The 26,095-nt window shown below is 47.4% G+C and overlaps 1 protein-coding gene across 1 annotated transcript in view; it reads right to left on the bottom strand.

The window, feature by feature from the left end:
- Window positions 1-552: 552 nt before the first annotated feature.
- MRPL15 (mitochondrial ribosomal protein L15) overlaps window positions 553-26,095 on the bottom strand; it is a 170,141-nt gene continuing 144,598 nt past the window's right edge. Inside the window, exon 5 of the mRNA XM_069621054.1 lies at window positions 553-1,049. Within this exon, the coding sequence (XP_069477155.1) occupies window positions 712-1,049 (338 nt within the window). The 3' untranslated portion in view covers window positions 553-711. The remainder of the gene's footprint in view (window positions 1,050-26,095) is intronic.

Here is a 26,095-nt window from a genome sequence, read left to right as displayed (position 1 = left end):
ATTTTACTAATACCATTGTTTATACTGAGTAGAGAAACACTATAAAGGAGAAATGCACGGGTGTCCTGCAGTGGAGGGAGACCTTGAAGCTTTTCATTGTTTCGTGAGCTCCAGCTTACTTGAAACGCATTCCATTTTTATTTATTTATCGGAAAATATGGGCTTGCAAAAACAACAGCCCCACTTCGGAAATGCTGGCTTCAACCACTTGGGTATAGCTGTTCACTTGCTTGCATAGTGGCGAAACTCGTAACTTAGTTGGATGCACAAACAGCTAAGGGAGGTATTCGCAGTCTATTGCTACAAAGGAAGCAAATCTATTCGCTGAAACCATGCTCATTACCTATGCACTATGCAGATGCACTGGCGGGGTAGCAAGAGGCATTAACATGAGCGTATTTCTGCAGTCTCAGCATGCTGCTTTGGACTGCTGGATAACTAGCACTCAAAAAAAAACAAGCGCCAAAAAACCCCACTGCTATTCACCCAGAAATGCCACAAAACATTGTCGTCATTCATTAGTGGCAATATACAAATCCACGTACAAATATAACTGTTTAATGCGTTTTACTTTGGAACAAAAAATACATTTGTTGATCTACAACAAATTGGTATATTTAACTTCAATGGTAGAAAAGAATAAAAAGTGCAATGGGTTAACTGAAATCGAGATGCATTTGGCGATTCTTCAGTAATTTCTATATCCAACACTCATGAATGGTAGTATTCCAATAAGCGCTCATCTGTAGGTTTAAGGATTTTCTTATCCGCCATATTTATCAACCAGCCTGGAGCAAGGCCAAAGAAAATTTGTCGAGGGTCTTTGCGCATGCTTAACATTTTGAAGAGTTCATCTTTTGTGAGGTCTGGTAAAACGTAGCCGTATTTTCTTGCAAGTGCGAGCCTGGCTTCCTGGATGGCTGCGGGGTCAGCTAGGTACCCACGATTTTTGGCATCCGTGTAATAACGAACGAGATCTTCAGGTGGTAGCATGCGTTTTGGGATAGGCTTTCCTCGGGCAAAAAAAGGAACTGGCTTGCAAAGTATCTCTACAGAGAAAAAAAAATGCAGATTAGATAACATTACAGAATAGAAGAGTTAGATGGCACACCATTGTTGCAACTGTCAAATCCAGCTCTATGCTACAAGACCTAAAATTATACTAATGTTTTAATTATTTTATATACGATTGCACTTAAAGGATCTAGTCTACTAGCTGGCTTGATTTTCTTAGAATGTTCTTCTGGTCGAGCAAAAATGTCTTTGCTCTAATGTTATTCCATTGCCCTCCAATAATTCTCTATGTAAAAACGTGCTTCTCGATTATGTTACTTTACATGTTTATAGAGCTAGGATCTTTCCCTTCAGACTGCTTTCTTTTTGTGCCTTTCTTAACACATAAGGCCTTAATGTTTAATAGGGTTGATTATTTATGCATATTTCAACACATACGATTTAGATATATGGTCTGCCCCGTTTCACACATCTTGTGAAATGGGGCATGCTGCTCACATAATACCAATACCTACCCGGCTCACATATATTGCACATCTCCTCTGCCACCACAATGCAGCTATTCCACAATATAGCTGCACACATAACATCCCCCCTGTTCACTTCTGCCACTAGAATGAAGCTACCCCACGACAAAATGTGGTTTTGCTGTATACGTCTCTCCCTGCTCCTATATTAGCACAATACCTCCGCCATTAGAATGCTGCTATCCCCAACCATAAAATGTGGCTTAGCTGCACACATTTCTCTCCTGTTTTTATATTCTGCACAACACCTCTGCCACTACAATGCAGATATCCCCCACAATAAACGTATTCCAGCCGCACTCATAATGTCTCTACCCTGCAGTTATATTTGCACAACACATCTGCCATTAGAATGCAGCAATCGCCCATTATACAATTCGGTCTAGCTGCACACAAGATCTCGCACTCACACTCCACAACCTGACCTACCGGTACCCACCCACCTGCCTGTCTGCTGAACATGGGTGACCAGCAGGGACTTGGCCACCCCTACCTACCGTCACACACGCATTCTATAACTCCTTGATGAATTTCCCATAATTGGACTCCGGCCCCCAAGAGTGTTCAACCTACAGCATGTTGAGACCATATCAATGGTGAAAGGTGCTATACAAATGCCCATTACACTACATTAAAGTGACTAATGCTGAAGAAAGTAGATTAAAAGCAGTCAATGGAGAGCTTTTCAGTTTTATCCTACTTAGCAACCTACCTACCTCCCATTTACTTGTTACGCTGCACACCTTGTTCACCTACATCCGTTCTAAACACTGCAAACTAGCTCACTTCAGGTATGTGGGTTGTGAATCAGATACCCACGCTGAATTCATGCTCAAAGAAATCAGCTCCAACTACAAGACTAATCAGAAACTATCATGGGCATATACCACCTTTGGTTAGTAAAACGGTATTCAGTTTATCCTCTAACAAATTGCTCTATTATATGATTTTTTTAAGTCTTCATTTATGGATTGCCTAATCACTGCCCTCTACGTTTTTCACCTCAATTCCTGCAGGTCTGTATCACCTCCCTTAAAAAAATATATTTAACATAACTAACAGAAATAAACTAGAGTTCCTTAGCAGAAAATAATATGCTTGGAGGCAAAATATCAGTTTAGTAAATCTTTCATAACTATCGCTCTCTATGACCAACAGTGACAGTAAAACTCGCAATATTGCAAATATGTAACCTTATTTCAGAGCATAAAAACGGAAACCAATTTAACATACTTTTTTAATGTAATAAAGGAAGACCCCCAGTCCGCCAACAGCATCTGCGGAAAGAGGGCAGGAGCCCCCCCACCAGGAGCAGCCAGCAAGCAGCGCGTACCCAGCCAGCCACTCCGCTCTCCACACGTGCATGAGGTATAATCTATGGTAAGGCTTTTCTCCTTCACTACCTCGCATCTGCCTGCTTCAGGATCCGATCGCTCAACATCTCGGTCCGATCGCTTATTTCCATGCACCGAGGCCATCTAAAGCTCTAACGTGCCCACACTGCCGGATCCTCCATTGTCTGGATATATTCTGCCTGACTCGCCTGTTTCTGTAATGGCTGGTGCAGCGCAGTGCCATAACGAGGCTGGAGCCTCGTTGCCCAGCAACTGATCCTCTCTTCAACATACAACATCCGCCAGCAGGCGGAAGCGCTGGCGGCCTCCGAAGGCCGAAACTAAGGCCCGTTTGCCCCCTGTTCGCCATATGGCACCAGGAGCCATGGATATTATTCTAATAGCTTCGTGTTCAATGAAATAATTGCTGAGCGTCCTCAAACTGGTTAACCCACCTTGCCGCCCGGGGACACCCTCAGAACAACGACGACCTGAGTAAGACACTGAGGTACAGAACTAACCTGCCTCTCTGTGCACTTTGCCTATTCACTGTGCTCTTCTCAAATCTGACCCTGCACACCCACCATCCCAGCCCTATCTCGATATACTATCTTTTCTCCAACTGTCCAAGTGCTGTATTTAATGCATCATTGCACATCCCTAATACAAGCAGTGCTCCAGACCGCACTGTTTATGTGAACCAATACCCATTCCTTACGCCTATGCCACTGTTTAATTTTTGCATGCCCACACTAGCCCTCAATATGCACATCAAACATGCTACCACTGTTTAATTGTCAATACCTATCCGCACTAAGTGGTAGCAGCGCAATGTTCCAGTATCTGTTGCCTCCTCTACGACTTTAAACTGTGCTATCACTGTGTTTAACTCTGCTTGTAGCAGTGCAACGTGAACACAATTTGCTGTTACTCTGTACTGCCCAAACACATTAATCACTGCTACTCCATGTGCCCATAATTGCTGATTGCTATCCCAGATGCTCACAATTGTTTATTGCTGTTCTGTACTGCCCATAATTGGTTACCACTGCTCTGTAGTGAAGGGCAAAGTGGGGTACCTATTTGGTTATGTGCTGGGGCCCAAAAGATGAGATTGTACCTGTATTGGATGAGGATCTTAGCAGCGGTTTGTCGGGAAAAGTGGATCCCCCTACCCACTTGCTGGAGAGTACTTGATAAAAAGAATCCCCAACCCACGCTGAAAAACCACTCACATAAATTAGTGAACACATTTTGTGGAAACGGAAAAGATTAGGTGAAGAACAGTGTCAACATTTATTGTACTGAGGAGCGATTTTAAACATATAATACGATAGTCACCATTAGGCACTTTGTTCCATACTGACTCAAAAGTGACACTAGCCTGCTCTTGTATTGGCACAATATGCCAAGAAGACCACAATGTTTCTATACAATTAATTTTTCACATACTAGACAGTAGCTTCCTCAAATTCTGATATTGATGTATAATACCAAAGTGATCCCAGAAAAGGCCCAATTTTCATACAAGTAACTTGTTGCCAAAAACAAAGATGCAAAATTATCAAATGGATTATACAAAAGCAATCATGGAAGATACCCAATCATACGAGTGTCTCTTACCAAAGACAATCATAAGTAATGTCAACACGCGTTTCAACCTGATATCGGGTCCTCCTCAGGGCATGTACCAGTTATTAATTCTCTGGGTGCTATATGTGATTCAACCCACAAACACTATTTGCATATCACACAGCTGCATCATTAATATTGCTGCATCTGAAAGCCCTTGAAATAAAGCGAATGCCAAGTGTTCATACAACAAATAACGCTCTTAGAGCAGCCCTCAACATCCCACGCACTGACCACATATCCCAGGCAAGACAGACTGCCAACTGGCTCCCAATAAAATACAGAGTCACCTTCAGAACCCTCATGATCACCCACAAGTGCCTCAACAACACTGCTCCAAAATAACTTGTTGACAAATTCTGCACCAGGACATCCTCTAGACCCCACCAGAGCCAATTACGCTCACTGCCTTATGCCCAAATACAGACTCCAAATATCAGGCGGTAACAGTTTCCCAGTACTAGCGGCAAAAACTTGGAACACCATGCCCCCAATACTAAGATACAAACTCTCCTTCTTCGCCTTCCATTTCAAAGTCAAAGCATGGCTCTCCACTATCCCTCCCATTTAATCAACACCCACTAGTCAGCAAGCTCCGGTACAAAGTCAGCTTCATTGCCTATCTCAGACCTTTTATCTTTAAATATCTGTATTTTCTTGTATATTATTATTTTGTATCCTTTCTTACTGTCTCTACTGTTACTTACTGTTTAATATTGTAACTGATCTTATCGTGCTAAACTCACGTATGTAATTTTTCCCACTAAACATGCCTGTAAATTCCTGTAATTTTACATGTATGTATCTGTCCACAAGACTAAGCGCCTAGCTACCCCAGGGTTCAGTGCGCTATATAAGGAAATAAAAAACAACAAACTACATTACGACTTTTGGTAAGTCCCTGCCAAGGTTTGTCATAGGACCAATGTATATAAATGTTTACAATCATTTGGTCAGTTTAACACTACGTGAAAATCGATGTAAGAATTACATTTAAGACTGCAAAAGACTACTAAAAAACACACATTGATATACTACAACAGTTAATAAAACCTGTAAAAAATGATGACAAGGCGTGCACTCTGGTTCCCAGTAAAGTTTTCCAGCTATAGCAACAAATTGTCTTCTCCTCCAAACGTTTTCTTGACTCCATCAACCATCAGGGAGGCTGTGTTTCTTTTCCTTTTCAGGCGTGTCTAGTTGCATTTCCTTTTCAGGTGTTTCAGGTTAATTCACATTGATGTCTCTAAGGATTCTAGTACTTGTATTCTCACACTTTTTTCAATTGCAGGTGACTGGGCAACAACTCCCTCCAAAACACAAATCCTACCCTGGATAGGGGGAGGGGGAAAACCATGTTTATGGCTGTCCATAGTAAGGCATGATGGCCCTGGTGCTGCAGCCTCTTGAGCCCGGGACTCCTGGAACATAGTGTAAAAAATGATGACAAGGCGCGCACTCTGGTTCCCAGTCAAGTTTTCCTGTTTTGCAACTATTCCAATTGTGATTTACCAAGCGCTCTAAAAAGTCAATACTAAAATGGCCGATTTTCAGCAGCAAAAAAAATCGGACCATGTTGTCATAGTAAAGATAGAACTTTGACGCTTCCAAAGATACTATGCCGATATTCAGGTCCATCAATGCTGCTTTTTAGCTACACGCAACCTATGCGTTGTCCCCACTCCTCCTCTGAATGAAAGTAAATGGGTTTCGCAGAGCTCATGAGGTGCATTTACTTACATCTGTGCACTGAGCAGGAGCAAACAGGACAACCAGAGGTGATGTTAAGGTTGCAAGCATTGTTCAAAGATTAGCTAATCATTGCTACGCAATGTCATGTTACTCAAATTTAGGGACTTGTGTTCCAGATATTTCCGGGCAGGAGTGCTTTTAAAACATCAAGGACGCACACGCAGATAAGAATGCTGAAGGCCCTCCATTACAAAAGTCACTACAGCGAGCAGCTGCTACGTCCTGTGCACTACCTGGCGTAACACAACCAAGCAAGCCTAAGATATATTTCGGGGTCATGGCAGCTTAAAATTAACGCAAGTAGTTCAGCCTTCATATTTAACATTGCTTTAACAAATTGAGTGTTTGTTGTGAAGTTCCCACGCAACGCCTCGAACTTAGAGATTTTGGGGCGTTCCTCATTTGGTTGCTCTGCAGACGAGTCGATTAGGTACGTGCCTTTTGACAGATGGGTAATAATGCCTTTGCTATAATTACATGGGAATAGATCCGCCCCTCAGATAGAAAAGCACTCTGGTGATTATTGTGGACCCTCTACTAGTAGGGAGCATAAGTCAGTCTGCTCAACCTCTCCACTTGATTGCTTTCAATCCCAGACAGAGGAATTGTGGTCAGATGAATGCCCACCGGTCAAAGGATACGACTAAAGCTCCTGGGCCAGATAAAGCAAAAACTAAAAGTTGGTTTAAGTAAACACATTATAAACAATTTTGCAACTGTTAAAACACTATGCATTATTTAGTAGGATTCTGTGTAAGGCATTTGGGAAGTGAGCTGAACTAGTGAAGGGGAAACATCCTGTAGTCAGGAAAATACTGTTTTTTTAGTAGAGAACGTCCTACTAGTGATAAAGAGAGCGAAAGCAGCAGTGTTGAAAAGCATTGCACTCCTTCTATGCTCGAGTGAATGAGATATCCAGGGAAATATTGACCGACGAGACTTTTTGATAAGATGCTGTCTTTTGTGTAAGAGTGAGAAGTAGAACTAAAGCAAGTAGCTGAGCAAAGTGATTGCGGTGAAAGAGTGCAGGGAGTGACTGTGGTTAACGACAAAAACCCAGGAAGGGGAAAAAAGGGGGTTCCTTGGGTGAGAACATTTGTTTGTGCCGCGGGTTCGGTTTAAGTGCTATTTTTTATGCAATCAGTTTGGGTAAATTGGGCTGGAGTATGGAAACTGTTGAATCACTTGTGTCTGGTACTTCGTGGCTATATGGCGAAGATTCGAAAGTACCATAGGGAATGGCTGCGGGAAACTAAGGGTAAAATGCTCAATTTTTGGCCTATCGAGGGGACCTATGACCGGGGGTATTGGAGAACCTGCATACTTTCTTGACTACAAGGCACAAGGCCTTGAAACTAGAGAAGTGGTTATATATCTTAGAGCTGTGGTAGATGTCCCAAAAAGGCAGGAAGGGCCATGGTGTTAAAATCATGGAGGAAGGCTTGAAAAAGGAGGGTGTAGGAACTTCTTCTGCACCGCCCCCATATGGATGTTATCCTTTATTGCCCGCAGAGGGTATACAGACCCTGTGTTTGAACTGTATTTCGCCCCTTGGCCACTCCAGTGATTGCAAGACGGACAAACGTGATGCCTATGCAGTGGGATAGCGAGAAAAGTGGAAGGGTAATTCCTTCAATGGTTAGGGCTACAGAAAGACAGAATGGAGAGCGGAAAGGGAATAACTCCCCCGACTGATAAGATAGAAAATAGAGTGAGGCCAGCAGTCAGAAGAGCAGATGAAGGATCGAGAACGTAGGAGGGAGAGAGGATAGGCTGCAAAGGGTGGTAAAGACACAGGAATGGGGAAAAATTAAAGAAGCACTGAGGCAGCGGAGGAAGAGGTAATGCTGTTATGGTGGGAGAAGACAGGAAAGGGATGTAGAAGGACGGAGACATGGCCAAGTTCTTTCCAGGTTGGATAAATCTGTTATCAAGGAAGTCAATGTGGACATGGAGAACAGGAAGGTTGTCCTGAGTACAGGATTCAAGCAGGGAAGACGGGAGTAGGTACCCTATGCTAGAGCAGAGTATGCTTCTGTGCCTGTAGAAGTGTCAGGAAAATGGATAACACAAGTAGAATGGAAATCCGATATCGAGCAGGGAGAGCAGGGTGTAGCTGCCCTACCTAGAGTACACCATGGGGTCTCAGGATAGGCCAGGGTACTCGCATGGCCGTACTAAAGTAGCAGGGAAGAAATGGGGGAAGCCCCAGTAAAAGTAGGTGCAACTCTGTTTCTGTTGCTCCAGAAAAGTCAGGGAAAGGCATAATGTCCCATGGTCACACATGGACTGGAATAACTTGATGAAGACACTCCCATCGCTCAGTGCATGGGCAGGCAAGTGGATATATGCATTAGAGACATGAAGAGCTTATTCACAGCCCTAATGGGGGAGCGGTCAGATGTGCTTTGGAGCAGATTGGGCTATCGGGGAGTTCAGTTGGATACAAATGCCCATGATAGAGCAGCTGTTAGTAATTGCGGGATGCAGGTAATGGGGGGGGCTTGTGGATTATGTATCCCAATACACCAGATCTAAAATTAAATTCTAGCCAAAACTATGAAGTTGCATGATGATCCTGCCGCACACATCCAGTTAATTCAGGAGATGTGGAGGGCAGAGATGGGAGAAGCGTGGGGCAAGAATGTGATTATTTACCACACGCTAAAAAAGGGATTTCCAAGGAACTTCAACACACTAGATAAAATGGCAGGGATGGAGGCCAAAAGTTGGCCAGAAATTCAAGCACATATTGTGCATTTTTGTAAAAAGAAGAGGAAAGAAAAGGAGAGTATGGAACAGGCAAAAAAAAGCAGAGGCAAAACTTGTTCAGAAAGAATTGGCATAGATTTGTTTGGAAAGGGCAGTAATGACCAACTCCATTGAGGGACAGCAAGGGCAATAGGGACAACAGGAACAGGTTGAATCGGGTGTGACACAGTTGGATGGTCGGGTATGCCTGCAGTACAAAGCAAATGAGAGGGCTTCTGAAGGGTAGGGGAGGATTTCTGTGAGGAAGTGGGTCATTTAGAGGGTATGGAGGAATGGGACACTGTTCAACGGGCCAGTGGGAAACAACTATGAACGGTTCTATGGGATTCAGTGTTGGTCGTGTGGAAGGTTGGTCGTGTGAGACAAGTCATAGTATTTTAACGTGGAGCTCAGCAGATGAAATCCCCGACCCTGCCATATGCCCCAGGCTCTGTGCAATCGAAGCGGGTACAGGTTGAACAGATCGCAACTGGACTGCACAGACCTTTGGGATCCCACTGACCATGTCAGTACAGACATTAGTACAGACATGTGAGAATGACAATGCATTACTTACCGTAAAAGCATTTCTGATGGTTGTATCTGCTTAGATTCACATGCTGTGCATAGGTCCGACATCCAGTGGTCACTGCGAAGCATTGCATTTTGTTTTTCGTAGTTGAAAAAGGGGACGTCGACAAGGCGTGTCTGTAACACTATCCCTATATTCACAATCCATCACGCGTCGAGGTCCCTCTGTTTGTATTTTTCTGCCCTGAGGGAGCCTTCTAGACGTGAGTGAGTACAGAAAAGAGAGAAATATAGAAAGGAATGTCTATGTTCCTTCCATCCGAGCGGGGAGGAAGGGTGGGCGCATGTGAATCTAAGCAGATACAACCATCAGAAATGCTTTTACGGTAAGTAATGCATTGTCTTTTGATGTTTGTTAATCTGCTTAGAATCACATGCTGTGCATAGACTAGCGAGCAGTACCCGGAGTTGGCGGTGGGTTATGAGAAGGAACAGTAGAGAAAAGATGTCTTAATACTGCCTGTCCCACCTGGGAGTCAGATCTAGAGTGTGCATCTAGACAGTAGTGTTTTGTAAAGGTGTGCACAGAACTCCAGATGGACTCAAGGGGAACATTTGCAATGAACGCTATGGAAGCCCCAGTGCCTCGAGTGGAATGTGCTCTTGGCTTGAAGGGTAGTTCTCTCTTAGCAAGAGTGTAACTGAGAGTGATGCATTGAACAATCCATCTAGATATAGTGGACTTTGAAACTGCATCTCCTTCTCTTCCTGCTGCCACAGAGACAAAGAACTGATTAGTCTTTCTCAGTGGTCTGGTTCTTTTCATGTAGAACATGACAGCTCTGCGTACATCTAGTGTATGCAGAATTTTTTCTCCCAAGCTGGAAGGGTTTTGAAAGAACGTTGGTAGTTCTATTGACTGGTTTACATGAAATTTCGAGATGAATTTTGGTGCAAACCTTGGGTGTGTGCGTAGAACCACCTTATCCTTGTGAACTGTTACGAAGGGGTCTAGTACAGAAAGAGCCTGTAGTTCACTTACTCTCCTAATGGAGGTGATAGCTATTAGGAAAGCAGTCTTAAGAGTGAGGTCTTTAAGAGTTGCCTTGTGCATGGGTTCGAAAGGAGGGCCCATGAGTCTAGAAAGTACCACATTTCAGTCCCATCCGGGAGCTGGGTTAGCTATCGGAGGGTGTATTCTCTTTACCCCCTCCATGAAGGCCTTGATAACTGGTATCTTCCACCACGACACTAAGTTGGGAAGTGGTGTATGCAGAAAGTGCCGCTAGGTGGACTTTAATGGAATTGAACACTAGACCTGAATCCAGTAAATGGGTCAAGTACAGAACAATGTTAGTGGGAGAGCAGTCAACTGGGTTGATGCTCTTACCTCTACACCAGATGACAAATCTTTTCCACTTGCTAGAATAGCAGTGGCGAGTATTAGGTTTTCTGGCTTCCCTGAGAATGTCCATACATCTCTGCGGGAGTTGTAAATGTCCAAATTCTATGATCTCGGGAGCCAGGCTGCTAAGTTCATGGTCTGAGGGCATGGATGCAGTGTCCTGCCCTTGTCCTGTGACAGCATGTTGTACGGGCAGGGAAGTTTCGCTGGGGGAGATAGGGACATCTCCATCAAGTGAGCGAACCATGGCTGCCGGGCCCACATTGGGGCCACTACTAACATGGTAACCTGCTCCTGGTGCATCTTGTGCACCACTTTGTTGAGAAGGGGAGTCGGGGGAAAGGCGTAAACAAATTTCCCTGACCATAGAATCGACAGACCGTTCCCCTTGGACTGGTTCTGGGGGTACCTGGAGGCGTAACTTTGGCATTTGTGAGTTCTCCAGAGTTGCGAACAGGTCTATTTCCGGGAATCCCCATTGCGTGAAGACGTCTAAGACGATGTCTTCGTGCAATTGCCATTCGTACTCTTCGGGCAGCGGGGAAGTCTTTGCTGAGTTTGTCTGCTAGCAGATTGAGTTCCCCTGGTACATGTTGTGATAGTAGGAACATGTGTTTGAGAGCCCACTTCCATATATTCTGGGACAGCTTGGACAGTCCTGGAGAGTGAGTGCCCCCTTGCTTGTTGAGGTAGTACATGGCTGTGGTGCGGTCTGTGAGGACCATCACTGTCTTTCCTTGTAGGTGTTCCTGAAAGGCTTTCAGTGCTTTGAACACCGCTAGTAGTTCCAGCAGGTTTATATGCTTGGATGCTAAGCTCGGAGTCCACGCTCCGTGAGCAGTCTGATGGGATAGGTGAGCCCCCCATCCTGTAAGGGATGCGTCTGTGGTTAGAGTGGCTTCCACTGCGGGTGTGGCAAAAGTTTTCTCTAATAACAGGTTTTCTTTTGTCCACCACTGTAGCAAGAGAACCAAGGCCTGCGAGACCACCACTAGATCGTCCCATTGTCCACTGGCCTGACACCACTGGCTGTAGAGCCACTCTTGCATTGGGCGCATGCGCAGGCGCGCGTGAGGTACCAAATAAATACATGACGCCATCATCCCTAGCAAGCGCATTGCTTTGCGTACCGTCACCTCTCGACCTGCCACATAATGGGGGATCTGAAACAGCATGTTTTGGACCCTCTCGTTGGAGGGGAAGACGAGGCCTTCCTTTGTTCGAATTAGAGCCCCTAGGAATTGTTTGATTTGGCTGGGGTCTAAGCTGGACTTCTTTTCGTTGATGGAGAAGCCCAGTTGGGACAAAAGGTCTATGGTCTTTTGGGTATTGGAGAAGCATGTTTCGTAAGAATCCCCTGTTATGAGCCAGTCGTCGAGGTAAGGGTATACCGGGATGGATAACCTGCGCAGGTGGGCCGCTGCCACTGCCAGTACTTTCGTGAATACCCTTGGTGCAGATGCTATCCCGAAGGGTAGTACTCTGAACTGGTAGTGTTTGTTCTCTATCTTGAACCTGAGCTATTTTCTGTGCGCTGGCAACATTAAAATATGAAAGTATGCATCTTTCATGTCTAGTGTTGTCATGTAATCCCCTTGTGATAACAGTGGGATTACTTCCTGCAAGGTCACCATACGAAACTTTTGGGGTTTGACAAACTTGTTTGCTGGGCGCAGATCTGATACAGGGCGCATGGTTAAGTCCTTTTTGGGTACAAGGAAGTACACTGAATAAATACCTTCTGTTACCTGAGATAGGGGGACAGCCTCTATAGCTTCTTTTTTCAGTAGCTCTTCTACTTCTTTAAGAAGAATGGTGAGGTGTTCCGGTGTCATGCGTCGGTTCCGTGGGGGTCTGTACTTCGGGGAACCGTTGAATTTGATGCAGTATCCGTGGGCTATGGTGGATAATACCCAGCGGTCTGACGATATTCCCTCCCATGCTGAAAGGAACGATGTTAGCCGGCCCCCGACCGGTGATGCATGGGAGGGGACCCGAATCTTCGGGTCATTTGTTGGTATTGGGCGTGGAACCTTTGGGGCTGGAGCCGCGACCTCTTCCTTTGCCACGGCGTTGGCCTCTTTGACTGAACTGGGTGTTGTTACCCTGGTTAGAGGGCCAGTTGGTAGCAGAGTAAAATTGCTGTTGGTTTTGCTGCCGGCGTTGGCCACGAAAGGAGCGTCTATTGCCATAGCCGCGTCTGTTAGGGGGCCTAGAAATTTGGTCAAGAGTCTTGATGGTATCAAACTCTTTCTTCGCATGTTCTAGGGCCTCATCAACTGCTTTCCCAAACAGATGTGTTTGTTCTATGGGCTTATTTATCAGGGAAGCCTGGGTTTCCGGCTTAAATCCCGAATTGCGCAGCCAGACATGGCGTTTGAGAAGTATTCCCTGAACCAGGGAACGGCCAGCCGTCTCTGCGGCATCTAAGGAGTTCTTTACGATGCCCTGGTTTACAAGAGTTCCCTCTGAGATTATAGCCAAGAGGCGTGAACGCAGGGGTTCTGGTGCGTCCTCTGCTTCGCTGCGCAGCTTGCTCCACTGTGCATCTGCATAGGTAGCTAGTAGGGAATTGTTATTTGCAATCCTAGTTGAGAAGGCGGCGGAGGTCGTGATTCTCTTCCCAAGTGCATAGAGCTTCTTGCCCTCTTTGTCAGGTGGTGCCTCACTAGTGGATAGTGGTACCCCCGCTCTTTTTCTTGTATTAGTAACTACGAGGGAGTCCAGAATAGAATGTCCTCTGATGTACAAAGGGTCAGAGGACGAAGGGCTGAAGAGCTTTTCTATCCGAGGGTTGACCCCTCTGACTAAGGCAGGATTGGAAAGGGAAGGAGTTATTCTTCTCTTTATAGAAGCCAGGAGCGGAATAGACTGACTAACAGGGGCTTTTTCTTTAATAACTTTCTCTACAAAGTCTATGTCAGGAAGAGTCTCCCCTGTGTCTATTTCAAAATGCGCTGCTGCCTTGCGCAATAGTGCATTAAGTGAAGGTTGGTCATCTATGGGAGAGGTGTTTCCAATAGGTGAATCCTTGGGAGGAGAAGGGTGAAAGACATCAGGGTCTGAGTGCACTGATGGGGATTGCCAAGGCTGCACTGATGGGGATTGCCAGGGCTGCGAGGTAGCTGTATCTTCTTCAAAAGCTCCTGCACTAGTGTAAGGATCTTCTTCAAACCCCTCTTCCTCATGTTCTTCCTCTCCACCCACAGACTCCTCATCTTCCTGGAGGTATTGCTCCACTTCAGTGAGGTCATATACGTCTGTAGAAGGGGGAAACAGCCTAGGAATCTTGACCCTAGGGTCATCCTGGGGCCATTCTCTTGGTCTTTTGGGTGTGGGTGGGTTTTGGCTTCGGTCTTTTGGGTGTGGGTGGGTTTTGGCTTCCCAAAAACCTTTCCATTTTCTCCATACAAGAATGGAGTCTTTCAAGAGTCTCGTGGGGGACCCCTGAGTAGTCTAGAGGGGGGAAAATCAGTGTTTTCACCTTCAAAACGCTTAGGACGCTCCAACATCGTCGAAGAAAGGTTTCCGTCGCCCTCTGAAAAGCCCTCCGGTAGTTCAGAAGTGCCCTTAGATGAAGGGGGCAGTTCCTGGCTACTCTTGTGCTTTTTTGGCGTTTCCATAGCTTTTTGTGCGGTATTCGACGTTTGTTTCGTCGTCCGCATACATTTGTCTTCGGAAACAATTCTCGCCAGGCTCTCGACAACGAGTTTGTCAGTAGAGGGCTCTGGTGTCACGTTGCCTGCGTTACGCGTTGTTCCTCGACGGCCGCTCTATGGAGCGTTACGTCGGATGATTTTGAGGTAGCGCCCGTGTTTGATGAAAGCCCAATCGCTGGTCACAGCTGCGTTTGCGGGTGGGGCTTGAGACACTTACGGTCTGAGGTAGACGCCGGAGTGCCCTGCGTCCCCTTCGGCGCTGATGGATCCTTCGTCTTCGACGAAGAAGAGCCGTGGGTTGTGTGCTTAGGTCTATGTGCGTCCTTGTCGCCGGGGTGTTCATCCCCATAAGCAGGGCGTGAGCCGAGCCCGTCGGGGCCGGGGACGGACGTCGAGGAGCGCGAGCGCTCCTTCTGGGGGTTAATGACTTCCGTAACGGACGTCGAGTTATCACCCTCCTCGTCACTTTCTGTAACAGCGGCGGTGGGTGAGGAAATTGACTTCGCCATAGCGTAGTCCGCCCACCTCTTAACTTTTCGTTCTTTAGGAGTTCTTGGTTTCAAGAGCTTACAGGCCGCGCAGCTGTCCTCCTTATGATCGAGGGGCAAGCAACGATTACAGAGCTTGTGTTTGTCCTTCCAAGTGTATTTGCCCCTACAGCGTGGGCAAAACTTAAAAGGTGTCCTCTCCATAGCTGAGGCAATAATAACTGGTGATAACAACCCCAAGGGAAAGACAGGGGAGAAAGAAAGACATTCTCAAAGAGAAGATAAAAGTTCGAACCCCCACTCTCCCTACTGTATGTTGGCCAGGCCACGTGTTCGGCAGCGCCGAAGGATCTCCTCCGTCTCTTCCCCTCCGTCGAAAACTTGCTCGGCGGAGAAACAGCTTCACAGCTAACGTCGAGGGGAGGGATCTTTAACAATATAATAAGTATAATTAAGGACCGAGGTCCATAGTAAGTATTTGCAATGTCTCTCTAGGAGCTCCGCGTAAGGCGACCAGAAGCTGGGTGGAAAAAAACAATCTGAGGGACCTCGACGCGTGAGGGATTGTGGGTACAACGCACGTCACTATAGGGATAGTGTTACAGACAGGCCTTGTCGACGTCCCCTTTTTCGACTACGAAAAACAAAATGCAATACTCCGCAGTGACCACTGGATGTCGGACCTATGCAAAGCATGTGATTCTAAGCAGATTAACAAACATCAGAAAACCCTTTACCCCAAATGTTCGGTTGCTCATTACACTGGAGCAAGCGTTTCTGGAGGGTGTCCTTTTTCGCTCCCTGGGGCTAATATGTACCAGGACGACAGCCCACAGGGGTCTCTGATGTGTCCAGTCTTGTCCGTTACCACAGATCTGGAAGAGAAATACCAGATCAGTGGGCAGGTAGGTGACCCAACGTTCTCCTTTATGGTCAACACAGGATCTACTAAATCTTGCAGTAAGGAAGGCGAGTTCCCCTTGTCGGGCTAAACAATGGGCACACAGGGATTTTCTGGGGCTATCCAGTCAGTTCCTTATACTGAAGATCTACATATTAGGTAGGTACTCAAAATGTATCTGCCTCTTTGTTGTATTGTACAGACACTGCAGCAAATCCTTTGCAAAGATACCTCCTGAGCAAGTTGCGGATGTCTATTGCTTTATCGGAGGAAGGCATAATATGCTTGACAGCAGGTTTGTATACGGTAAGAGAAGCAGCGCATTTGCAGGATTGTTGTAGCGACAGCACAATCAGGGGGGTGCCTGTACATACACATTTTTTTCTTTATGGGGTAATGGTTTTGTTGAGTTGGGTTCCAGGGATCCGACATCACACATGGCGGGTACCAAATGAGTTCTCGTTTCGGCCTGTTGTGCCGCAGGAGGCAACACCAGGCACCATAGTTGCAATTCTCTTAGAGGCAGTAGTGATCAAGAAGAACAAGCTGATTCTCTCAGGCAAAGATGAGGAAAGCGAAGAGTGGTGCACAGTATTGTACATTGATCGGACCATATCACTATGGGACGTGGCGGACTAGCAACTGTTTGAAGACACTGGAGAGATGGTTTTTGAATTAAGGTGCCTTGCCAGATCACGAAAGAACAAAGGTAAGTACCAGAGATCATGCTCATTGTTAAAAATACATTGCCATATTGGAAGGAGGATTTGGAAAAGGTGCCGGACCATTTAAGGACTAGCAATCCTTATTATGTGGGTCTGCCTAAAAGGTTTTGGAGCAGTGCGGACAATATTGAAATCTGGTGCAAAATTGCCATATGTTAAGCAGTACCCCATACCTGGCCGAAACACACCTGTGTCAATCCCCCGTGACACAACTGCAAAACCCCTCTTTGTGTATGTTATGTAGGTATTGTTGTGTGCACTCTGTGTTAACTACGCCCCGGACCATCCCCTGTCCTGGGTGCACTTTAGTCTAACTATAGGTCTACCCGACTGTCATATGTATCTGTGCCCTGTTGTGGAGCCTTTACCTCAACATCATAGAGATTGATACACACTTGGTATTTCCACTGTATAGAATTACACCTGTCCATTGTCATTTAACTTTTGTGCTTATCGAAAGTTGTGTATACTAAATGAGAATACATTTGTGTTCTTGAAATAAATGTATATGTTCAGAACCGCACATTGCTTGTAGGATCTCTCATCCTGATTTTTTTTATATTTATACCTGCACTGTGCATTCTGTGTTATCAGGGTGGCAGAGAAGAGGGTTCAGGAGATCTGACGGGACCCGTCCAGCATGCTGCACTGCTATCCGGACTAACTGAAGTGTTAACATTGTCTGCAGAGGTAGGTTTAATTAAATGCACTATGCATACTAACCTTACTAATCCAATAGCCTTCGGGAATGATGCCGCAGATAAGCAATCGAAGATAATGGCGTATTTACCATTTTCAGATTCCCAGAAAATGGAAACCGTGTCCCAGCAGGTACAGGTGTCAGCCTCATACACCACAGTCCCGGTGCTTCAAATTTATTGAGTTACAGGAAAAGCCTCTAAGTGGAAAAAAAGAGGATATGTCCTCTCCCCACGTATTTGGTGTGGAGACAGGAGTTGTCAGGGAAAGTAGTAATGCTGTTATAGTTGAACAAGTTACTCTCTTACCTGGTAATGTTCTTTCGATGGGATGGTCCAACGACGTATTCCATATTTATGACAGTAATCACCACAGCTGTGCTGCTTCGGAAAATCTTTTGGCGTCTGCGTCCTGCGTCGATGACGTCGATACGCCGCCCTCGAGGACCTCCTCCGATAGCCGACGTCACTGGATGTTATAAGTAGGACGCACAACGCCCGTAGCCTCAGTTGTAGTTTTTTCCCCAGAACGTGTGGCACCAGTCTTCTGCCAGTCTGACCACACAAAGCCTTCCGGAAACGTAAGCTGCAATCGCATAAGAAATTCTGTAGCGGGGAAGGAAGGGAGGGAGCGATATGGAATACGTCGGACCATCCCATCGAAAGAATGTTACCAGGTAAGATAGTAACTTGTTCTTTGAGGGGATTGAGTCCTCCGACGTATTCCATATCTATGACAGACTCCGAAAGCAGTACCAATGCAAGGAGGTGGGAAAAGAATTTAGAAAACAGAAATTTAGAATGCCCAATCAAATTGCGGAGTAAAGGACCACCTTGCCAAAGGCCACATCCTGCCGCCGGATGGAATCGAGGGAGTAGTGACGTACAAAAGTATGTACCGAAGCCCAGATGACTGCATCACAGATGTTACGAATAGGAACACCCCTCTGTAGGGCAATAGAGGCAGCCATACCCCTGGTAGAATGGGCCCGTAAGCCAACAGGTGGGTCCTTACCCGCCAAGCGGCAACACTCAGATAGCCAAAATAATCCAGCGAGACAAAGTCTGTTTCGTGACAGCTTGTTCCAAACGCTTTCCAGCGTAACCAATGAAGAGTTGATCGTCCACTCTGACCCAGGACATGTGTGAAATATAAAAGCTTAACGCTCTCCTAGTATCAAGCTTATGGAGCCTCTCCTCTTCCTTACCAGGATGCGGAGGAGGATAAAACGCCAGAAGAACAACCTTCTGGCCTAAATGAAATTCCGACACCACCTTCGGAAGAAAAGGAGGACGAACTCTAAGGACAAACCTGTCCTTATGAAACACAGTGAAGGGTGGCTTAACTGAAAGTGCCTGTAACTCACTCACTCTGCGAACGGAAGTGACCGCAACCAAAAATACAGTTTTAAGAGTTAACAGTCTCAAAGGACATGAATGCAAAGGCTCAAACGGAGCACCCATCAGAAACTTGAGAACAAGGTTCAAATCCCAACCGGGCACTGGGAAAGGTGACGGAGGGAACACATTAGTGAGCCCTTTCAGAAACGGAGAAATTAAAGGAATTTTAAAAGAGGAACACTCTTCAGACGAGCGCTTAAATATGGACAGCGCCGCCAGGCAACCTTTAATGGTATCCACTTGAAGGCCCCTGTGGGCCAACGAAAGCAAAAAAGACAGAACCATGAGAATGTCACATGCAAAAGGATCCACATTCTTAACCCTGCACCAGTCGCAGAACTTACGCCAACGGTACAGGGACTTAGTTGCGGGCCGTCTGGCCGAGAGCAATCATGTCTTCAGGGAGGCCCCAATCCTTATACCTCAACCTTTCAGAAACCAAGCGTGAAGGTTGAGGGATCTGACCTCTGGATGGAGAACCTGACCCCCCCCCCCCTCCTCCAGCGAGCGGAATCTCTCGCACTTACGGTTGGCACTGGAGGCGAAGAGATCCACTTGAGGGGTCCCCCAAAGGGTGAAGATCTCCAGGAGAATCTCCTGAGCCAACTCCCACTCGTGAGAGATCGCGCTCTTCCTGCTCAGAGCGTCCGCCGTCTCGTTTTCGTCTCCGGCCAGATGAACTGCCTAGATTGAAACTTCCTGCTGGATTGCCCAGAACCAGAGCTGCATCGGCTCCCTGCACAGAGGAAGTAACCCTGCCCCCCCCCTTTTTGTTGAGGTAGTGCATGGCTACCGTGTTGTCCGTCAGGATCAGGACATTCTTTCCTCGCACAGTCGGCAGAAAAGCCTTCAGGGCTAGCCTGACGGCCCTCAGCTCCAACAGATTGATATGGAGTCTGGACTCCGACTGAGACCAACGACCGCTGACTGTCAACTCGTTGGCATGAGCTCCCCATCCCATGAGGGATGCGTCCGTCACGATCGTCATCTCCGGCCAGGGCAGCCAAAATGGAGCCCCCCCTCATCAGATTGCCTTTGTCGGCCCACCACAGAAGACCCTGGGCGACCGAGGACGGCACCTGAACAGGGTCCGACATCCTGCCGGAGGACTGAGACCACTGGAGCTTGAGTGCCCATTGCAAAGATCTCATCCGCAACCTGGCCTCTGGCACCAGAAGAATGCAGGATGCCATGAGGCCGAGCAGTCTCAAGAACTCTAAAGCTCGGAGACTCTGGGCAAGTTGAAACTTGTGCACCATCTGCTGAATGTGATGAGCCCTCACCTGGGGAGGAAAACACTGCCCCAGGGACGTGTCGAGCACTGCTCCGATGTACTGGAGCCCCTGAGTTGGTGCCAAATGGGGCTTCTTTAAGTTGTTCTTTAAGTTCTTTAAGCTTGTGCAGGTGACGGACAGATGATCCTGGACTTGCTCCGGAGAGCGCGCCCTGATCAACCAATCGTCCAGGTAGGGGTAGATGTGAATCCCCCCTTTCCTGAGATGCGCTGCCACTACTACCATGAGCTTGGTGAAGACCCTCGGGGCGGAGGTCAAGCTGAACGGCAGAACCCGAAACTGAAAGTGCAAGTCTCCAACCGCGAACCTCAGGTACTTTTTGTGCTTTGGATGGATCGGTACATGAAAATAAACGTCCTTGAGGACGAGAGACACCAACCAGTCTTGAAGTTGAAGGGCCTGGAGGACTTGAGAGAGAGTAACCATCTTGAACGTGTCCTTCCTAAGGAGTTTGTTCAAACGGCGCAAGTCCACGATGGGTCTCAATACCCCGTCTTTCTTGGAAATCAAAAAATAAGGGGAATACCATCCTTTGTTCCTCTCTGCTACAGGCACCAGTTCTATGGCGCCTTTCTCCAGCAGGGATTCAATTTCCTGCGCAAGGAGCGGATCCGGACTCTTCAAAGAGAGATTCCCTGGTGGATTGTCGTGAGGCCTCTGCCGGAAAGGAAGACAGTAGCCGGGGGCTATGATCTCCAAAACCCACACATCTGAAGTAATGGCATGCCACTCTACAAGATGCTGCGCCAGCTTTCCCCCCAACCGGCGAACCATGGGACATGGCCTCATGACTGAGCTGAAGCGGCTGCAGCATTGCTTGAGGGCAAAGAGGCAACGCCCGAGCGGCCTTGGCACCTCGAGTACCCTGTTTTCCACCTCTGGCACTCCTACGGTGGCCCCTTTGACTGGCAGCTCCTCTCGCTTTACCAAAGGACGAGTAATAACGAAAGGAACCTCCCCTCCACTGCTGTCCCCTAGGACGAAAAGGCAGAGGTTGTCGAACTGCAGCGCCCAACAACTTTACTGCAGCTTTGGAGGTCTGCAACCTCTCAAGGCTCTCGTCAGCCTTGCTGCCAAAAAGATGTTCCCCGTCAGAGGGCATGTTGAGGAGCCGGGCCTGCACATCAGGAGCAAACCCTGACTTCCGCAACCACGCAAACCTGCGTATCACGGTGCTTGCCGCCATGGACCGGCTGACGCAATCTGCCATGTCCAAACCCAACTGAACGACCTTACACATGGCATCCTTGGCATCCTGAACCATGGCAAGGAAACCATCCCGTTCGTCCCCTTCGGGAATATGTTCAGCCGCTAAGGAAACAGTTCCACGGAGTGTGCGTGAAACGTGACAAGGCACATATGGAGTTGGCTGCCTGAAGTGCCATACCCCCTGCAGAAAACACTTTCTTCGCCCAGCCATCAAAACGCTTGTCGTCCCCATCAGGAGGAATGGTAGGATACGACGCCTGTTTTGCCGGGGCCGTAGCCGCCTGCACCACCAAACTCTCCCGAGTAGGGTGCTTGGACAAGTAGCAGGGGTCGCTACTGGCTGGGCGGTATTTTCATGGCAAAGACTTGCCCACTGCCGGGAGACTCTCCGGAGCAGTGCAAGCCGCCGCCACCCTGCTCTGTAGAGCCATATGAAACGGCAGTACCGGGTCAGTTGGTGGACCAAGGTCGAGGATATCCGTAAGGTCATCCTGAAGAAACTCCCCTAGGGGAGCAGACCATCCCAAGTACTCGGTGACCCTAGACAAAAGGCGCCGGTACGAGGAGTCGGCATGAGTGCCAGGCTCAGGCCTACAAAACTCCCATCTCCGGAGAGGTGTCCAGCCCACTAGCATCGTGCAGGGACTGCCTCAGTTCCTCAAATTGGCTATGGCCCGAGAGAATCTCGTCAGGCACCGTATTAGGAACAATGCCATCATCGGAGCCTTCATCCACCTCTGAAATAAACTCAAGCTGGCAGTAAAAAGGCACAGAATGTGAACCAAAGCCATGCTTGACCTTGGGTAGAGTCTTTCAAGGGGGTTCCACCGAGTCCCGGGGTACCCCCGTCGACACAGCCTCGAAAGGCACCAAGTGAATCGGCGTTGACGGCGAACACGGCGCCGACAGCATCGATGGCGTAGACACAGGCCTCGAGACCGGAGCCCCGAGTGTGTCCGGCAGCCGGGGTGCCGATGGAGCCGATGACTTCTTCGGAGGCGGGGCCTCAAAAGTGTCTGTCGACGCCCTCGGCACCGCCGGCGTCGACATTTTCCTCGAAGACAACACAGGTTCACACGGTCTCGAGCGCGTCAAGGACCGGGACCTGGACCGGGCATGACGAAACGATTCCCCTTGTCCGAGCGGGACCTCTCCCGTGAATCGTGCCAACCACCCAAGCCTGAAGGCGTGCGAGCGGCATCTCTTGACCGATCACGACCGACCCCACTCGGAGGCGCGGACGGACCGGTGCCCTGCGATTCAAGAATCACTAACATTTTCTTCCCTAAGGAAGCCCATTCCTCCGGCATCGCCTGCTTGGTAGGGTAAGCGACCCGCCGATGGGCAGAGTCCTCGGAAGAGGACGGGGAAGGCGACCGATGATGGCGCTTATGGGAGTGCCTCGAAGAGGTAGAGGAGTGGCGGGACCGACTCCGGGACCGAGACCCACTGAACTTCCGACGACGACGCAGTCACCTCTCGAATCGTCCGTCGAAAGCCCCGCAGACCTCGACTTCCGTGGCTTAGACACCTTACCTACCGATAACTTCTTCTTGCGCTCCCGCAAGGATTTAGACGTGAGCGACTGGCAGTCGACACAGTTATCCATGTCATGGGCCTCCCCGAGGCAGGCGTTGTGCGAGTCCGTAACCGACATCTTAGACCCACAGTCCCCGCACTTCTTAAATCCCGGATGCGGGGTGGAAGACGAGGTAGACATCCTTCACGAAGAAGAAACTTCACAAAACTAACAGTTTCGAAGAACCGAGAAACAACAGAAACTCCAAAGAGTATAGGCGCGCCGAGATTCCCGAAGCGAACACGTTCGCGGAAAAAACAGAACTGAGGCTATGGGCATCGTGCGTCCTACTTATAACATCCAGTGACGTCGTTGACGCAGGACGCAGAAAATTTTTCCGAAGCAGCACAGCTGTGGTGATTACTGTCATAGATATGGAATACGTCGTTGGACCCAATCCCCTCGAAGCTTCTTTTGGCCCTAGAACTACATTACCCGTCGCACACTTCTCGGCGACAAATTGCAGCAGAGCTCCTTATACCGTACCTCTAGGAACAGGTAAGTAGATTCATACAGGGCAGTGTAGTTTGCAAATAATTCAATCCTAGAAACACCAGGATATCGGAAAGGGGGAGGTTTGCCTGGACCCTTCAGGAAGCTCCATGTGGACTTCGTGGATATGATCATGGGTTGCAAAAATGATTGGTACCTCACCTTGGTTGTTTGGCCATTCTCCCAGTGGCTTGAGGTTGGTCCCTGCGTACATCCTGATGCTAGGTCTGCAGCAAGGTTTCTGGTGAGGGAGGTATTTAAATGTGGGGAATTTGTAAGATCTTAAAATCCAACAACCGGACCCACTTTTTTTTAATGCCTTGTTTGCAGAAATTAGTTCACTTTTCGTAATCAAGCGCAAGTTGTGTTTGGTGTACCTCCCGCAGGCCAACAGATTAGTGGAATGGCAAAATGGGGTCCTTAAGGTCCGGTTAAGAAAAACATGTAATATGAAAAAGTCGAGGTACTACGGTCTTTCCTTAGCACGATTTAATTTGAGAAATCAGCCAGGGAAGACCACCAGTTGAGCCCCCATGAGATCGTGAAGGGCATAGGCTACACACTCTCACCAGCATGCACTGAATCAGACGCACATAAGACAGCAGAGGTCCTAGGAGAGGAGTTTAGGGAGTACCTTAGGGCTTTAACCAAAAATGTCAGATTATATCTTCACAGGTTCTGTCTTCTCACCAACAGACTACAGGAGAAAGCAGCAAGGAAACCAACGATCCGCGTAAGCAACAGTTACTCCTGGGAGACTGGATATTCACCCGCTGGAATGAGCGGCATGTCCATGGGCTGCACCGTCTTATTTACGCGTCTCCGACTGCTGTGAAGGTTGAGGACTACAAGAGTTGGATCCACATCAGTGATACCTGAAGGAATACCGGCACCCCTCCGCCAGCACAGGAGCAGGCTCAAAGTTAAGTATGCCCCAGGGATCCGCCATTCATTCCAGTGGAAAAATGGGAGTGTAAACAAAAATCTGGGATTTGAATTTCTTTGTTTAGAAGAAGAGAAAATAATTGAATTTCAGGATGTATGCTGGATTCAGTGTTTAAATGTTTCTTGCGGTTCACTTGTCATGTTCCAAGATGGCAACACATGTAAATGTGAAAGGTTTTAATGTATCTAGTATTATATAAACTGATGTGTTATCATGAGTAAGAAGAAGTATTGATGTTGATTTTTTGGATAATGGGGATGATTAAATAGATCCCACAATAGATGCACATGGTTTTGCAGTAGACAATGCATGGCACAGCCATATGAGGAAAGTTGGGTGAGAGAGATCAGTAGGATATTGCTACATTTGCTCTCTCATCCCCCATGCTTCTGGCATTTGTAGGGTATTTATCCAAAATAAGAGGTAGCAGACGCACTGTGCCTAGTGCACCTAGCATTGTGCAGAGTCTGAGGGCTGTTTAAAGGGCAATCAATTACAGCATCTCTTTTGCCGATCGATGAAGAGGGTTCAGTTGCGGATCGCAAATAGCAGAAAAATTGTCATTGCACACAAAGAGTCCAATTTAGTTCAGAAGGGGCTATTTTTCTTATTAAAGTTGATGGGAGCAAGGGATGAAAAGTTGCAGAGTAGAGGAAAGAGGGGATACTGTGGGAATGTATGGCAACATTATTTCAAGCATCTGAGGTGGCTCAAAGAGCCAGAAAAACCCGTTAAGAAACAGACTTGTGCCCATTTTTCTTCACGTTTTAAGGGTGTTGGCACAAATGGGAACTGCAGCCGCATGCTTTGCATCGCTTAGCTGGCTGGAGGTACAGCTGCTCTTTCATGTGTGTTGTGGACATGTAGATCTTTATCCAGCCTGGCGAGGTGTGTACAGTTTTGTTACGCTCTATGTGCCCATTCTTATAATCCCAGAAAAGAACTTGGTCCTGGCTCGCCCAATGCCCAAAGTTACATCTGTGCCCTCTTTCTCCCCTGTGCCCATTGCGTCCCCTTTATAATTTCATATGGACAAATCAATTACTTTGTTTGACGATGAAAGGCAGGAACTCTTACCAGGAACTAGGTGCTCGAATACCTTTCAGCAGCATCATCATCAAAAGCCTTAATGAACATTCCGGAGCAGTACCGGCTATTTAGTCATATAGAGACCTTGATCACTTCCCTTCTGGAACCTGGCATCCAAACCGTGGCAAATGCCAAAGGGCTCCAGATGACAGATATTAACTTTTACTTTTTATTAACTCATGGAAGTCCGTGTTTATTGCCATTAAAGAAGAGCCAAGAGTACTGAGGATTAGGACTTCGCAAAACGTGTACATCCTCGACCTGAAGATTGGGAGCAGCTATTGCTCATTTGTGCCTCCCAATGACTCAGAGTGACTCAGAATATGACCCTGTCCCAAACCAACGCTGCCTTCCATAAGCTCATGGTAATCATGGAAAATGAGGCAGGAATTACAAATGATTCCTGGTTGGATTCATTGTTCTCTTGGGTGCCGTCTTGGATGAGCCTTGCTGGGAAGATCCTTCTACCTATTCCTCTTGTCAAATGGTCTTCCGATGTGGTTTGGCCCAGGTACCAAAAGCAGCTTCCATGATGACTGTGATCATGTCCAAAGCTAGAACCACTACCATTTTGTCTCACAAGGGTAGTGAGAACGAATTGGTTTAGTGTCCTCCACCAAGTTGAGATGACTGTGTGGAGCAGTGGGTAGATTGCAGAAATGGTGGG

Source organism: Ambystoma mexicanum, chromosome 5q (genome assembly GCF_040938575.1).
Source record: "Ambystoma mexicanum isolate Mex_15411 chromosome 5q, UKY_AmexF1_1, whole genome shotgun sequence".
Lineage (NCBI taxonomy): Eukaryota > Metazoa > Chordata > Amphibia > Caudata > Ambystomatidae > Ambystoma > Ambystoma mexicanum.
This window is presented reverse-complemented; position numbering and strand designations above follow the sequence as displayed.